The sequence below is a fragment of the Semicossyphus pulcher genome, unplaced genomic scaffold, assembly GCF_022749685.1.
Source record: "Semicossyphus pulcher isolate SPU_LCO1_2020_fin unplaced genomic scaffold, fSemPul1.0.p SCAF_1, whole genome shotgun sequence".
In the NCBI taxonomy this organism is placed as follows: domain Eukaryota; kingdom Metazoa; phylum Chordata; class Actinopteri; order Labriformes; family Labridae; genus Semicossyphus; species Semicossyphus pulcher.
This window is the reverse complement of record NW_027211603.1, coordinates 124,178-140,564: the sequence shown is the minus strand read 5'-3', so window position 1 is coordinate 140,564 and position 16,387 is coordinate 124,178. Positions and strand designations below refer to the sequence as shown.

At 41.8% G+C, this 16,387-nt stretch overlaps 1 protein-coding gene across 2 annotated transcripts; it reads left to right on the top strand.

The window, feature by feature from the left end:
- Nucleotides 1-167: 167 nt before the first annotated feature.
- Nucleotides 168-16,208, top strand: cars1 (cysteinyl-tRNA synthetase 1). Of its 2 annotated transcripts, none has more exons than XM_069661835.1 (22): nucleotides 168-225; nucleotides 4,314-4,405; nucleotides 4,642-4,730; nucleotides 4,813-4,909; nucleotides 5,171-5,269; nucleotides 6,234-6,383; nucleotides 7,370-7,510; nucleotides 7,945-8,033; nucleotides 8,122-8,243; nucleotides 8,413-8,525; nucleotides 8,642-8,770; nucleotides 8,924-9,053; nucleotides 9,159-9,262; nucleotides 9,353-9,450; nucleotides 9,559-9,748; nucleotides 10,526-10,594; nucleotides 10,679-10,760; nucleotides 12,062-12,142; nucleotides 12,462-12,529; nucleotides 13,098-13,157; nucleotides 13,252-13,335; nucleotides 14,118-16,208. In XM_069661835.1, the coding sequence occupies exons 1-22, from the start codon at nucleotides 204-206 to the stop codon at nucleotides 14,244-14,246; spliced, it is 2,238 nt and encodes a 745-aa protein (XP_069517936.1). In that variant the 5' UTR covers nucleotides 168-203; the 3' UTR covers nucleotides 14,247-16,208. The 2 variants fall into 2 exon arrangements, with proteins under 2 accessions (XP_069517936.1, XP_069517945.1); XM_069661844.1 differs by lacking the exon at nucleotides 168-225 and adding an exon at nucleotides 2,144-2,203.
- Nucleotides 16,209-16,387: the final 179 nt, after the last annotated feature.

The window sequence follows — 16,387 nt, the reverse complement described above, 5'->3', positions numbered from 1 at the left end:
CGTGTTGTATTTTACTGCTCAAAATTAATCTAGATTTCCAAGTTGGCTGACAAATTCTACTTTTCCCCCCAGCTTTGTTCAGCCTGGATGGGACCTTCATTTTTCCGATTATTGTGCCACCCCTTAATGCAGGGTTAGTGCACTGGTTCTTCTTCCGGACACGTTATTGTTGCATCAGCATCCAACCATCCAGCACTGTGGCAATGTCGACCTCAGGAGAGCCAGGTACAGTAAATAATGTCTTTTAATCACCTTATAGACACCTTAGTGTAAAACCAACACAAAGCATATGACAGTACGTTCATTGTATTGAGGCGAGTTGTCAAAGCTTATTAGCTAACATTAGCTTCGTAAGCTATCTGAGGCTGTAGTCCAGAGCCTGGAGACGAGCCGCTAAGCTAAAGGGAACCGGTGAGTGAATAACAAGCTGAACCCCCTTTAAAACTCGGGCCATTTAAACTCAAAGGTAATGGAGCAGAATGCATCAGCAAAGACAGCCAGGTCAATAAATAAGATTCAAAAGATTTGTAAATTAAAAAGAGACACCCCTCAGTTCGGCACACATAATAATTGAAGTATTGTATTTAGAAAACCTAAATATTAAGTGTTATCATTTGTGCAGAATTTTCAGTGGTGTTTGGTCAGGTGTGCTTTGACACTGAAACTACAATGTGCTGAACAGAAGCAGCTTGTTGTCATCTGTAACAATTGTTAACCTCACACATGGACAGATGTTATTTTACAATCTGGTTGACTGTGGGTAATTCATATTGTGTCTTGTTAAATGATATATGTTTATATTTTCATATTTAGTTTTACAGTTTTGCTCAGTTGCATCACCTGGTTTGGTCTGTTGCATCATCTAGTTTCTATTTTGACAGTTTCAGTTTGTTCGAATTGTGTGTGTTTTAATTTGGAGTGGCATCTATTATTTTTATTTTTATTATTATTTTCTTCTTCTTCTTATTAATATTATGTTCATTGACCCAGATTCCATCCATAAATCAGTGTTTGCGGTCTCCATTGCTTGTGTAGCCGATTTATTTATGTAATAATTTTATATGACATCAATATCCATTTTTGTTCACATTTTAATATAATTTTTTTTATAAATTTGTTTGTGCTTAAAAATAGTGCAGCACCTGAGACCCAGAGCTCTCTGTGAATCCGGCTCGGGACCATTGTTGCATGTGGTCCGCCTTTCTCTCTGCTGTTTCCACACATGTTGATGAGAGCTTTCTTTTGAAGCTGCATGGACCACATTCATTTAAACTGTGTTTTCAGTTATTTCCACCTTTGTGTCTAGTTTGAGGCAGTTTTTTAGTTTCATTTTCAGGCTTAGTATTTCATTGTTCTGCAGGGGTGGAGAGAATTAGAAAATGGTACATAAAAAAGCTTTCTGTTTCATTCTTAGTAGCTTTACAGTTTTACAGACAGATTTTTGTCTTTGAGGGGAAGAACTGATTCACTGAGATTGATCTGCATTTTGCAACTTTATAGATTAATTACACATTAATTATTGTATTTATATAAATAATTATTTTATGTGTATTTGTCATATTGAGACATTTTCAGTGAGTGTCTGCAGGCTGACATTTTTACTGTGTATCCAGAATCATGGCCAGAGACAGAATCACTCTGCGTGTCCATGTGAGCTCACAAGAAAAGTGTGGTCAGAGAGGTGTTCAGAAACCTTTGGCTAAATTCAACATCTGTGCAGGGTGAATAAAACATCCTCTTCTCCAAAGATCAGCATGATACTGAGAGGAGTCTGTTGTGTGTCGTGGTCTTTTATCCGTTTATTTTAACTTTGTACTCATAACTTGAGTTGTGTTTGCTGTGAGCCTGTAGCCTCACTGGTTATCAGTCCAGGATAAACTTGTGGTGCTGTTGTCAGTGTTTTCTCAGGCTGTTGCGGTTTTGTCCTTAATTCTTTGCGAATATTTGCCCTCTTGTTGTCTTGTTGTTTCTGCAGCCTTTGAGTTTGGCTTCTTGCTACAGATAAATGAGGAGGCCGCGCTGGCAGCGGCCCTGAATGACTACCTTATCACACGCAGCTACCTGGCAGGGTTCACCCCCTCCCAGGCCGACCAGAAAGCCTTTAAGCTCCTCCGCAGGCCCCCAGACCCGCAACATGTCCACACACTGCGCTGGTACAGACACATTGCCACCCTGCAGCAGGACCTCCTCCCTGAGAGCAGCAGTGAGTAGACAGATCAAGGCATGAGCAGGTTAGACGTGAGGTCCTGAAGGCAGGAGAACAGCTCTAACCTGCCCGTCTGCAAACACAGCATGAGCCCACAACTCCTCTGCAGGATTGAATTGAGTTCACCCCTCCTGTCAGTCATAGCAGCATTCTGTACGTTGTGCTTATAGCGTGTGTGCTAAGGAGAGTTTATCACTGTTCAAACAAAACGGCAGCAGCTCTAACACCCACACTCCTTGTTAGCTTTGCCCACAGACGTGTTGCTTTAAAGAGGCATGTACACAAACAATACCTCATGTCATGAAGGTCTTTGCAGACACATACGAGGAAACATTGGATATCACCTCACGCAGCGTTGTACTGCATGCGTTCCTAAGCATTTTGAGTGAAGTGCGTGCTCTTATCGCTGGGTGTCTGCGCATGCCGTGTGGCTTTGACAGCTTATTTTCTGCTGGTTTTTCAGGACGTTTTCCTTTTTAAAGTGTTTTAAACCTAGACCTGATTTTCATATGTTTTGGGGTCTAAATGACGACTAAGTACAAAACGTCCACTAGAAGCTTTTTCCACTCACACGCTCAGATTGTTGTTTTAGGAAACAAACTTCCCCATCCATGCAGCGGCTGACCAGCAGCTACAATATTCTGCAAGGTTAAATTACTGTTTTTGTCGATGGAGTTTGGTGGCTTTGAAGAGAACAAAGAAACAGCTGTTAACAAAAAGGCCATCACAGCCCAAACTGTGGCTGCCGGTTGAGGAAATCTACCGGAGCAATTGCAAAACTTTTTGTTCCTTTTGTGACATTTTAACCCCAAAATATATTTAAAAGATAGGGCCAAGGTTTAAAATCCAGAATTTCCCTTTTACTCAGTGTGTCTGTGTGAAGTCCTTGGAGAGGGATGGTTTGTGGTGTCTGACTGAAGGATAAAACCAAAGACTGTTTATGCAGTCATTGGATAAAACACATTTAACTCCTGAGCAGTTTCAGTGTGAACTCGCCCAACTAGCTTCAAGACAAAACTCGCTCATTCCTCACAAAAATTATCAACAAGTGTTTCAGTGGGAGCTTAACAAAAAGAATCAAGTACGACTGGTTAACTGGGAGAACTGAAATAAGTCAAGCTGCAGGTTTTCTCCTGTTCAGTGGCGAGTGTAATTTGAAGAGCACGTCTGAATCTAAAGCTGGATCATTTATTTATACATTTATCATCCAGTCGTTTCCCAGTAGAGGAAATCTTTAATACTTTACTCTCCCAAGTTTTACGGTCAGACTGGTTCTTACCTTTGATGCAGGTTAAAAACAGTTTACAGTGATTTACATGCTTACAATCTAAATGGGATATAAATCAAATATGTTATCCAGCTAGGTTAATTCTGTGTCTCTAGCTCATTCTCTTCTCATTTAGCTTCAGGTGTTTTTGATGGATCGTAATGTATGCACACCTTTAGATTTGTCATTGACCTCTGTGACAGCTTCAGTCTAGCTTATTAAAGTACCATAAATACTAAGAAGCAGGAGGGACCGTTAACAATTTCACTTCATTGTTTTAAACCATTTTCCAGGCAGACTCGCACTGCTGCCAGGTGTTTGTGAACGTGTTTCTTTACTTGTATTTTTCTTTTCAATCACATTTTAATTCCCTGATAATCAAACAAAAGATTACCTGATCATGAAAATAATCCACAGTCGTAGCCATAAATAGCAGCGTGGTGTTCTGCTGATGTAAGGGGCCTGAGGACGACAGATGAAAATGAGCCTTCTGGCTAACTCTGGCATATTTTCCGAGCTGTTATTAAAATGCAAAATGAATAAATAAATAAAAACAAATACAAAACGTGCGTCCTTTAACCCTCCTGCCTGTGTGTGTGAGTTCTGTGAGTTTCCTGTTCCTGTTGATTTTCTGCAGGAGGTAAACTAAGAAGTTCTGACAACTCGATTGTTATACGAAGCCACTTGTCGTCTCTATGAAAGTATTGTTGTAATATTTTGAAATCCTTCATAAAGTGTCTTTAAGTCATTATTTTCAGCTTTTTGTCAACGTGCACTCTGGGTACAGAAGTGTTCGAGCCCTTTTCAAATGATTTCTTCTTTTTTTGTTTTTTCTCTCAGTGAAAGGGAAGCGGGTTCAGCCGCCTTGGTCTCCACCAGCAGGAACCGATGTTCCCCAGCTTCGACTCTACAACAGCCTGACGAGGGCGAAGGTGAGAGGAGAGCGAACATCAGCTTCTGTCAGTCCTTCTGTTCTTTTAGTCATCTTACTAAAGATCTCCAAAGAATACAAATTGTTGCACAAATTCTAATTCAGGTAATAAAATATTCATGAATCCTGGATTTGGGAGTTGAACTGAGGTTTCAGCACAGTTATTTGAATGAGGCTCAATCGCTCTTTGATCTGTGTTCCCATAAAGATGCTAATGTCCTTTTCTTTGTGTTTCAGGAGCCGTTCGTTCCTCAGAGTGGGAATAAAGTCACGTGGTATTGCTGCGGACCTACAGTGTATGACGCCTCACATATGGGACACGCGAGGTAGGCAGGAAGTCTTCAGGATGTAAACTCTTTGTAGAAATGGAGAACATGCTCGAGTGTAATCCTTGAATCTTTCCTACAGGTCCTACATCTCCTTTGACATTCTGCGGAGGATACTGAGGGACTACTTCAAGTATGACGTCCTGTACTGCATGAACATCACGGACATAGACGACAAAGTAAGTATGAGTTATGAGGAAGGCTTTACTTGACTGTATTTTTTATTTTTGCTGAATGAACCTGGTGTTCGTTACGTCCCATGCATATTGTGATCATGTTTTCTTGTCTGTTTTTCTTCAGTTAAAAGTTTGTTGTCTTGTTTTCTTGAGATTTTCTGATTTAGACATTTAGATTTAGTAGTAATTATGTATTTATTATAGTAACAATGGCAATGATCCAGTCGATGAGTCCATGATTTATGTTGTTGTTTCTCTCTTCAGATCATAAAAAGGGCCCGGCAGAACTTCCTCCTGGACCAGTACAAGGAGAAGAAGCCGCAACCTGCTCAGATCCTGCAGGACGTCCTGAGTGCCAGAGGGGTAAGAGCAGACTCTCACTTAGTGTTTGATACAGTGTTTAGAGTTTCTGTGGCTCCTTCACCATCACGTCAGTGCAGCGGAGAGGAGTGTTATTTTAAAAGAAGCGTCTTCATGCAGCAGCTGACTGAGGACGAGTCGAGCAAAAACACGGGCCGTGTCTCTAAAGCCCCTCTCACCCGCACTGCCCTCCTGAAGAAGTCCCAACATTGTCCGGGTGGGCTGCGTGTGTGAACGGAAACGGGCAAACTTTCTCCTGCCATTCTCCTGGTAACATATCATATATACGGGTTGAGCCAATGTGCGAATGCAGCAGGTAATGCTGCGGCGGGGTGATGACGTTTATCTCATGTGACCGGTGCGAAACCGGAAGAGCGGCGGACAACAGGAGGAAGTAAACACGCCAGAGGCTGAAGAAGAAGAATCACTTCACAACTGCAAAGACGTGTGCGCGTGCTTCAATGATTAATAATAAATATTAATCATGATTAGTTTGACCATCCATCAGAGCACAATTTTACTGACCCATGTTTGGCATAAAAATAAACTAGTTAATAACTTTATTTATTTGGCATCACAATGTTACAAAGAAAAAACGAAACAAGAGACGATAAGAGCATCACTGACATAACTGTGACTCCCATATTGTTCTTGGTTAACTCTTTGTAATAATCTGTCAGAATATTTGGCAGAATAAATAAGTCTAATAATAACCCCACCACTGCACAGTGTGCTGCAGAAAAATAAGATAAAAACATCTTTCCTGCAGCCACAACTGAACTCTTTTGACTTCTTGAGTAGTGCCGTGAAGTATATTGTAGGCAGAGATGAACCGCACTGAAGGCTTGAAACTGATCGATGTCACACGCTGCTCAGACTACCTGTGAAGTATAGAAGCCTACATGCATCATAGTGATGATTGCATGTGAAGGTTTCTGCCTAACTCCTTCTGTCTGTGTGTTTTCAGCCCTTTCAGGCCGGCTTGGCGTCGACGACAGACCCAGATAAGAAGCAGATGCTGGAGAGGCTGGACGCTGCTGTCACAGCCGCTCTGCAGCCCCTGCAGGCAGCGATGGAGGGCAAAGCAGCAGACGAGGTGGTGACACCTCTGGCTCAGGTGAGACTGATAAGACATGGTGTTAACTAACAGCCTCCTCGTGTTCTTACCTAATGTCACCATTTCCCCCGCTTAAGCATCGACAGTATTGACCCAAAAAATGATTTATGAAAGATATAAAGATGTATCTAAATCTGTCAGTGTTTCACAGCCTGGTGCATGTTAGCACAGGAACCTGAGACAAACATGCTGAAAAGGTTTATCACGTGGGATACAACATAATGTTCTTACCTATCTTACTATAAAGAATATTTATTATGTTTCAGATTTCTATTCCTATTTATTATTCAGTTTTATTCTAAGGCAATTATTTAGTTATTGTTGTTGTAACAGAGTGGACAATTTGGACCCCGACCTGTCTCCTGACCGGGCTGGGTCTCAGGTCCCGGGGTCTGGGTAGACCCGTAAAGACTTGGAGTTAAGAGTGTGTCAACAGGAAGTAGGAGACGCGAGCTTTCGTGCTCAGTGAATTTGTTTGCAATAAAGCACGATCAAAAACATGCTAACAGGCTAACTGATGATACCGGCCCGTCGCGTTTAATGGCGTCATCGTTGTTGTGTGGCCTTCATCTTCTTCTTACCGCTTCTGACCTCCGGGGTCAGCCCTGCCCGCGGGTCTGTATGTGACTAACTGAGTGAGTGACGGTACTTTCACAGCCGTACAGAGAGAGAGTTGCGACACCACAGTGGCGGATCATGGAGCATATTGGACCTCCACTGACGCGACTCTCTGTCTGTACGGCTCTGGATACTTTGTTCGGGGAGTAGGCGGGGCTGCTCCCCCGCTGCTCCTCCGCTGTCCTCACTGACGTCCGCAGCGCGCACCTGCTTTCAAACACGTTGTCATCGGCCTCATGAGGACAGTCCTGTAACACATCGCCCACCAAAGCACACATTGCAGTCAGCCACATACGAGGTTTTGACCTCGTCTTGTTTGCTTAATATGTCATGAATTGATTTCTGGGCCTTCATTTCTCTCCTCCTAGGTGCTGTTGGAGAACTCCAAAGACCTGCTGGCTGACTGGTTGGACAAACAGTTTGGAAGTCAAGTCACAGAGAATTCAATCTTCTCCATCCTGCCCAAATACTGGGAGGGGGAGTACCACAAAGACATGGAGGCTCTGAATGTAAGTGGAAAGAGAGGAAGCAAGTTTCTAAGGTCCTGGTGTTGGTAAAAATAAAAGCAAGACTCAGTGGAGACTGAAAGCAGAAGCGACTGCATGAAGGTCCTTAAATCTGCCTCATACTATAACCAGTGAAGGCCTCCTTTCATTAATGTACAGACTTCTATGTGTCGGTCGAAAGCAGACGTCTGTGTGAAATGTTTGTAATGTACAGTAAATATAAAATGGTAACCATTAGAGGCTCTGTGTCTTTTTGACCTAACATTGCATTTAGTCTTTGAAACGTTTTGTTTACTGTGATTGACATGTAAACGATTAGATCCACGGCCTCAGGTATGTTTGAGCCTCTAACTTTGGAACGGTTCAGATACTTGTGACCATGTGAAGTATATTTAATATTTGTATTAGGGTGCATAAATTGTCTTTGTGACCACCAGGTCCTCCCTGCAGACATCCTCACTCGAGTCAGTGAATACGTTCCAGAGATCGTGGAGTTCGTGCAGAAGGTCGTCTCTAACGGTTACGGGTGAGGAAGAAACTGCCAGTGTTCAGAATTCATATCACACCATCAATATATCAGTTACTTTAATAATGTGTTTCCCTGATGCTTACAGGTATGACTCAAACGGTTCTGTGTACTTTGACACCTCCAAGTTTGACTCCAGTTCGCAGCACTCGTACGCCAAGCTGGTGCCGGAGGCGGTCGGAGATCAGAAAGCTTTACAAGAAGGAGAAGGTTCGTTTTCTGCTCAAATTTAGCAGCAAGACATCATTTTGACTTCCTTCCGTCTTTGCTGAGGTTTAATCTGCTTCTTTAAAAGGATTCTGATGAATTTAGATTTAGTTTGTGGACAAATGAAACTATCCTGTAGCTCACACGTCCCCCTCTGTATCTGGCCCTGCAGGTGACCTGAGCATCTCTGCTGACAGATTAAATGAGAAGAAGTCTCCCAATGACTTCGCCTTGTGGAAAGCTTCAAAGCCTGGAGAGCCGTCGTGGGACTCTCCGTGGGGGAAGGTCAGAGTTCGTACTGAAAGCCGGCTTGCTGTTAAATTGATTTGAACGTCAACACGGAGATGAAGTTCATTAGGGAGGATTCATAATGGATTGTTTCTGTTTGAATGTTGTCACAGGGACGGCCCGGCTGGCACATCGAATGCTCGGCCATGGCCGGCTCCATCTTAGGAGAGTCCATGGACATCCACGGTGGAGGGTTTGATCTCCGATTCCCCCACCATGACAACGAGCTGGCTCAGTCTGAGGTAAGGAAGCAGTTCTTTATGTATATTTATGCTCTTCTTTGTGCTTGAACCAGCCCAACATTTAATGGCTGCAGAGTTAAAGATGGTTTGGTGTTGGTTAGAGCTGCATCCAGTCAAAGAGAGAGGAAAATAAAGGATCGTTTTCCCTCCCAGGCGTTCTTTGAGAATGATTACTGGGTCCGATACTTCCTGCACACCGGACACCTGACGATCGCCGGCTGCAAGATGTCCAAATCTCTGAAGAACTTCATCACTATTAAAGACGCTTTGGCAAAAAACACAGGTGACTCGTCTGCTTCAGCTCGATGTGGTTAATGTTGCAGACACCTGTTCTCATCTACCGTCTGCAGGTGATGCTTTAATAATGTCACTTTTCGTCCTCCTGCAGCTCGTCAGCTCCGTCTGGCTTTCCTGATGCACTCCTGGAAAGACACCTTGGATTATTCTTCGAACACAATGGAGTCAGCCGTCCAGTACGAGAAGTTTATGAATGTAGGTGACGACATAACGGATGGTTCGTTTTGGCTGTGAGAGAGGTTGTTTTTGTCTAATCTGCTGTTCTGTGACTCTTTCATATGACAGGAGTTCTTCCTGAATGTGAAAGACATTCTGCGCACTCCTACTGACATCACCGGTCGCTTCGAGAAGTGGGAGGCTGCAGAGATGGAGCTGAACAACAGGTGAGAGAGTGCAGGTGGAGGAGATGCCTCAGAGATGTAAGACTTATCTGCACATTTAAGCATTTAAAGGTCACGTCTTAATCTCAGTGCGTGTTTTGTTTTGTCCAGTTTCTACGACAGGAAGTCTGCCGTCCACGAGGCTCTGTGCGACAATGTGGACACTCGCACCGCCATGGAGGAGATGAGAGTCCTGGTCGGACAGAGCAACAGCTACATCGCTAACAGGAAGAGCGCCAAGCTGCGGCCCAACCGCATGCTGGTGGAAAGCATCGCTGTGTATCTCACCAACATGCTGAAGGTGAGCATGTTTTTACTGCTGCTGCTTTTAGCATCAGGTCGGTGCATCTCTACACATTTGTGCACAGTGTCATTTTTCTCTTCAAAGCCACCAGACTTCACAAAAACTTTTTCCCTCGCACAAGTCGGGAGTTGCTGGTCTGCTGCCGCCTTGGCTGCTCAGTGTGTTTGGGTCGTACACGAATATTATGTTGGATCCAAACTAACGATGTAAAGTCACACAACTACACAAACTAACTTCACAATCAAGGCACCTGTCAACCAGCAACTCCCGTGTTCTGCAAGGTAGAAATATGGAGTTTGGTGGCTTTGAAGAGAGAGATGTAACAGCTGTTTGTTGTTTAAAAAATATATTACCTCAATAAATTAAAGGTCTATTTCTATAAAAGTCTTTCTGTAATGTTTCCAGGCACTAAGAATAACAAACAGGCGTCACTGGTAAATCTAACGTAGCATTTCCATCAAAGTCCCTGGAACTTTGTAGAACGACTTTCCAAACTAAAAGCTTCAGACTGTTTTCTACGTCTAAAAACCTGCAAAGATTAGGCAGAATCGTCAGACGAGGTTGGAGCACTTCCCCTCGAGCAGCGACTGTTGGGAGGGTCATGTCCCTGAAACGCGTTTCAAACACTTGTCCCTCAGGTAGAAATGTGTTCCCAGTCTCTAGGTAAAGTTCCTGAGGTGAAAATGTGCTTCCTGGTTGAAAGGTTGAAGTCTGCTGCTCTTCGATGAAAACATTATGCATTAAAAACCCGCTGACATGAGTCCTTTGATGTAGATTTTTGGTGCCATTGAAGAATCTGAGTCCATCGGGTTTCCAGTCGGAGGACAAGGTCAGAACGTGGACGTAAGTAAAGACACAAAAATCACCACTCTGTTAAAAACAGACGCAGTCTAACTGCTGACAGCTCCTGCTGTGTTGTGTTTACAGCTGGAGAGCACAGTGATGCCGTACCTCACGGTGCTGTCAGACTTCAGAGAGGGAGTCCGGAAGATCGCCCGAGAGCAGAAAGGTAAGAAAAGATGGTTTCAACCCTTTTTGATCACAGCTTCAGACAGGTGTGCAACGATCTGTTACTTCTCACTCTTTACAATTCCATCAATATTTTCCTCCTGAAACACGAACTCCAGTCATGCCTTTGAGTTAAAGAAAGTTGTATCTTTGATAGCTCCAGATTATTGATTCAGCAACTACTTGGAGCAAATGATCGGCTTCATTAGGGATGGTACCGTTAAGTCTCTTATCGATACTGCTGAACGATCCGGAACTTTAACGGTATTCTTATCGGTTCCTTTTATTTTTTTTATAGACAGAAATGAAGAACAGAATTAAGATGTTTTATTTTCTGGAACATAAAATAAACAATTGTTGACAGTAAACAAACAGCAGTGTTTACAACAGATCACTGTGATGGACTCCATAAAACAAATTAAATAAACAATTATTTCCTGCAAAAGGAAACACAGTACAGAGCAGCACGGGGGCATGCAGGTCGGCTGCTAGCATACATACCTGACGTAGATGGGGCAACGAGAGATGAACGATGAGCCGGAGTCACACGGTGCACGTCTCTGTATATGAGACACTCAGACACGTTTGGACAGATCGCTCGTGTTTCCGCTCTTACAAGCAAACGCGTTGTTGCATTTGTGGCAACGAGCATCATCGGCATCGACACTGGTGAAGTGTAACTACACTTAGTTCTCTCCTCCATCGTCACAAGCAGGACCTCTTGTGTGTGCGTGCACGTGTAAGTGTGTGCGCACTGTAGCGTGTGTGAGAGAGAGCTGCTGCCGCCCCTCGCACACAGGCTCCGTGAGAGAGATCTGTGTTGGGAATATACATCATAGACGGATGTCTGAATCTTGTTGCCAATTAGAAACGGTTGGTGAGATTAAATGTGCAAGATAACGTTTGTGTAGCAACAATAAACAGGAAACTTATTTTCTTAATTTCTCCAGTCCCTAAACGCAGAAGCGATAACGTCGGAGTTTATCAACACGACAGCCTTTCATAATTCAGCCCCGGGCCCGTTTGATACCGGGTGTCCGTACCCATCCATCTCTCTCTCTCTCTCTTTCTGAATCACTGTAATTCTTCAGGTTTGTTATGACACGCCCACTTTTCAACGTTACAATCAAATTCCTCCCAACATTATGTCCCACTTTTAAATACTTCACCATCCGGTAGCTAGATACTTTCAAAGTTGTTTCTTCTCTTCTCTGAAGGTAATAAATGTTGTGACGACAGACAACATGATATTTCAGAGAGTTTTCTGTCAGTCTGATTAAAGTCCGTTTTTATCTCATATAGTGACCGAGTTGCTGCAGCTGTGTGATGTTGTCCGTGATGATACGTTACCAGAACTCGGCGTCCGACTGGAAGATCATGAAGGTAACTTCAGAACGTCTGACATCTGAAACAAGGAGAATATAAGCTATGTCTGTTACGGCTTAGTCTTAATGCTTATAACGTCAGTATGATGTGCCAGGTTAAATAAGCATGATGGGTCATTATGTCAAAATATGAAACTGAAATCCAACTAAAAAAGAAAAATAAGTATATGACATTTAGGACCTGATCGAAAGGGTTTAAAACAAGTGTGAAGAATGAAGGCCCCAGTTTAGCACCAACAATGAATAAAGGAAAGGTACATAAATGTGCTTCTAGTCCCGCTCTGTGACTCCTCTGAAACAAAGCGACTGTGTTACAGGCCTGCCCACTGTGGTGAAACTGGTGGACAAGGAGACATTACTGAAGGAGCGAGAGGAGAAGAAGAAGGTGAGGGAGGAGTGGAAATGACTATTTTACGCACACACATTGTTTACATCATTACAAAGTGTCTGAAATAATAAAGACACATTGGGTTTCCTGTTTGGTTATTTACTGTAAGTCGGGGAGTATTTCCTCAAATCGGACAGGTGAGAACAGCAACGCTTAAGAACACAGAATGTGAGCGTGAAAGGTTGTCTGTCTCTATGTGTCCGCCCTGTGGTTGACAGGTGACTTGTCCAGGTGTAACCCCACCTCTCGCCCAATGACAGCTGGGATAGACTCCAGCTTCCCGCGGCCTCGGACGGCATAAGCAGTTTGGATAATGGATGGATGACCTAGCATAACCACATCAAAAACTCCAGTAGATTCACAAACTGGCTGTCAGTTAAACCGGCCAGTAAACAAAGTGTGTGTTTATCCATGTTGTTGTTTACCAATCCTTCACAATGACAAAGCAAAGAAAACTTTAGCTGCCTGGAATTACAACAAAGTTTGGGCACCCTAACTGTTTAAAGTCCCTGTCTTTGTTCTGATATAAAGATTATGTTTGAACTTTCCGCTTCTTCTTTGACAGATGGAGGAAGAGAAGAAGAGGAAGAAGGAAGAGGCCACCAGGAAGAAACAAGAACAAGAGGTGAGTCAGATGTTTCCTTATGGAGAGGTTTGCTCCTCTTCTGTGGTTTCTCTGATAATCAACGTTTATTCACTCATCTCTTTTCCTTATTCAGATGGCTAAACTGGCCAAGATGAAGGTCCCTCCATGTGAGCTGTTTCGCACAGAAACCGACAAGTATTCCAAATTTGATGAGACGGTAAATCCCTCGTTTACGCTCATTTTGCATTTTGAAAAGAAATAACCAGCAATATTGTTGTAGTTTTATCCGTGACAGAAGCCTCATGACTTTTTTTGAGTTGTCTTTTAAACTTTTAGGTGGTAGAAAATCGTCTTAAGATGTTATTAAGGGTTTGCAAAAAAAGAAAAAAGGAATTTTCAACTGAAAGGATGAAAGACAAAAAGAGACACCTGAGCACAGTAAAGCAAGAATATAAAAGTAAATGGTAAAAGAAGCTGGCATCAAAATGTGCGTAGATTAAATAAGTATCAGTGATTCAAGTGTATCAAGTGATTTTATGTTCAAACATGAGTGATGAAGGTGCTCTTTGGTGAAAAACTAAAAAAAACACTCTTCAGGCTAAAGTTCAAAAGCCTTTAGGTCGCTGTTTAGTGCTAAAAATGTCATATGGCGTTCCACAGGGTTCAATCCTTAGTCCCGTTTCGTTTCGTTTTTATATACTTCCCCTTGGCGATTGGTCAGTTTGGGATTGTTGCCTAAATAATAACAATAATAATAATACATTTTATTTATATAGCGCTTTTCATAACACTCGTTATCACATGATCACATTTTAAAATGACAAAAGAAACACATTGTTATACAGATAACTACAAGCTTTAGAATAATTAAAATCTGGATACTCTCCTCTTGAAACACGCATTCTTTCTTTTGCAGATTTTATGAAAGTTTTCGCTACATGGAGACGAAAACTTGAATAATGTTGTTGTTGTTTTTTTTATTGTTGTTGCCGTCAACAGGGTTTCCCCACTCATGATGTCGAAGGGAAGGAGCTGAGCAAAGGTCAAGCCAAGAAGCTCCGCAAACTCTATGACACCCAGGAAAAATTACACAATGAGTATCTTCAGATGAACCAAAATGGCAACTGATCATGTTTACAAACTATCCAAGCCATCCGCTCCACAGAGAACCTGCAGAATAAATGTTTAGGCCAGAGAAGCTGGCTCAGCGTTTGTCTCCTGTTTATCTGTTTCGGGTCAGAAAACAACTGCAAGCTTTTTGTCTGAGTGAATTTCAGAATGACGGTTAAAATTGACATTTCAAAATAAAAGTCCATGCATCATTCTTAAAAACGAGGGAAGGGAGAGTTAAGAGAGACCGCCAGTGAAGGAGACTTCCTCCGTGCTCTGGCGGTTCTTCTTCGTCTCTCCACAGCAGCAGAAATAAGGCATAACTGAAGTGCAGTTTTATGATGTGGCAGCGTAGCAGTATGCTATCAAGGCTCTGTTAGCACTCTGCTAGCAGTGTCTCCAAATATTTTCTACATAAATGTTTTTGACAGAAACTCTGTAACGCTGCTGACAGTTAGAGGATTTAATGGATTTTTTTTTACAGTATGATTTAACTTTGAGTTTTGAAATTAATTGCAAATTAATTACATGTAAGAAACTGAATACATCCATGTACAGAAGGGTGACAATTAAAATAAATTACAAACAACATGTGTTTTAGTAAGGTGTTGCTCTACCACCAAAACCTGAAAGACTTCTTCTGTGCTCTCAGTGAAACTCCAAAACATATTCCCTCATTTGGTGTTTAAATCTTTCATAGGTGTCGAGTTGAGGCAGGACTTTTGGACTCTAAAGGTTCTACAAGATTCACATCATTTTCTTACTCGTCAAGTCTTTCTTCTCTGTTTGGAAGTATTTGCATTTGTTGTTTCTTCAACATCTATTCATGCTTTCATTTGTGACCAGTCAATATTCATATTTAGAGGTCAGAATTGGCTGAATGCTCGAGGGAGCTTCATTAATTGTTGTTTGATTAATGGACTTATTGTTGCAGCTCCAGAAAGCACCTTCAAATTTAAACCAAGTCTTGGACCAATATTATTTTTTGTACACAGTTTTCACCCATTATGGAGCATTTTTAAGGACATTTTTTTCTTGGAACAGGTTTCTTTATAGGAAAATGAATTAGTAATTGATAATTAAGTATAAACTTTTAAAAGAATATTGAACTTCAGGTGTTTCCACCCTGTTGTAGTCAATGTGAATCAATATCGGCCGACATTTGGAGGATTTTCTGATATTTGGAGCACATTTACATCAGTCTTAAGTGTCTGGCTCATTCCTCATTTCAGTTTTAGAGTTGGTAAGATAACTGGATTTGTATAATCTGACAGGATCTGACAGGCTGCTGATATTCTGTATTTTTTGTTGTCATCAATCCCATCAAAAGACAGAAACCAAACATTGTGTTAGCCTATCTCAGTGCTTTCTGACTTCCTCTTTGCGGCTCTCAGCTCCAAACCTGAACATGCTGAACATGTAAATCTATTAAGAACCGTTCACAAATATTAAGTCAAGAATGTCCTGAAGAAACAGGGTAACAAATTGTACTCAAACAGGAGGAAATAGTGCATTTGTGTGGGTACTACTTTCAGTGGTGGATTAATACACAGTTGGTGCTCTAGTGAGTCATCAGATGCCTGCTTTAGTCTTTTAATGGGATTTGTTGACAGTAAGTAAAGCCTTTATATCTGGGCAGCTTTTTGAATCATACTGGCAAAATATACTTTATTAAACTTTTGTTTAAAAGGATCTTTCTATTATTCAACCGTCCACTGGGTTCATGTTCTTTTGTACTGTTTGTGTATTACAATTTCATGTTGATGTGAAGGGAAAGCTGCAGTAATGCCCTCACAGGTAGATGCTCAAATAAAAAGGAAGTGCTACTGATTTCCTTTCAAGAAATAAAATATGTCATCCTTGTGAAGTCTTTGGAAATGTTTATCAAAGGGTTGACAACACCAGCCCAGATATTAGCGAGCTATGTCTTTATTACTCAAATAAAAGACTTTCAATCCACGGCAGAATGAGACTTCAAATGTGCCATATTTTGAAAAACAGTAAATCGAATCATTGTTTTACATTATTATTATTATTATTATTTTCTTGTAATTAATAAATAAATAAAAAATCTTGATTAATACTATTTTTCGAGTTCTAAAACCCGGAAACAAAACCTTTAACCCCAAATTCTAAGCCAATCAGAAGTGCCCAGCCAA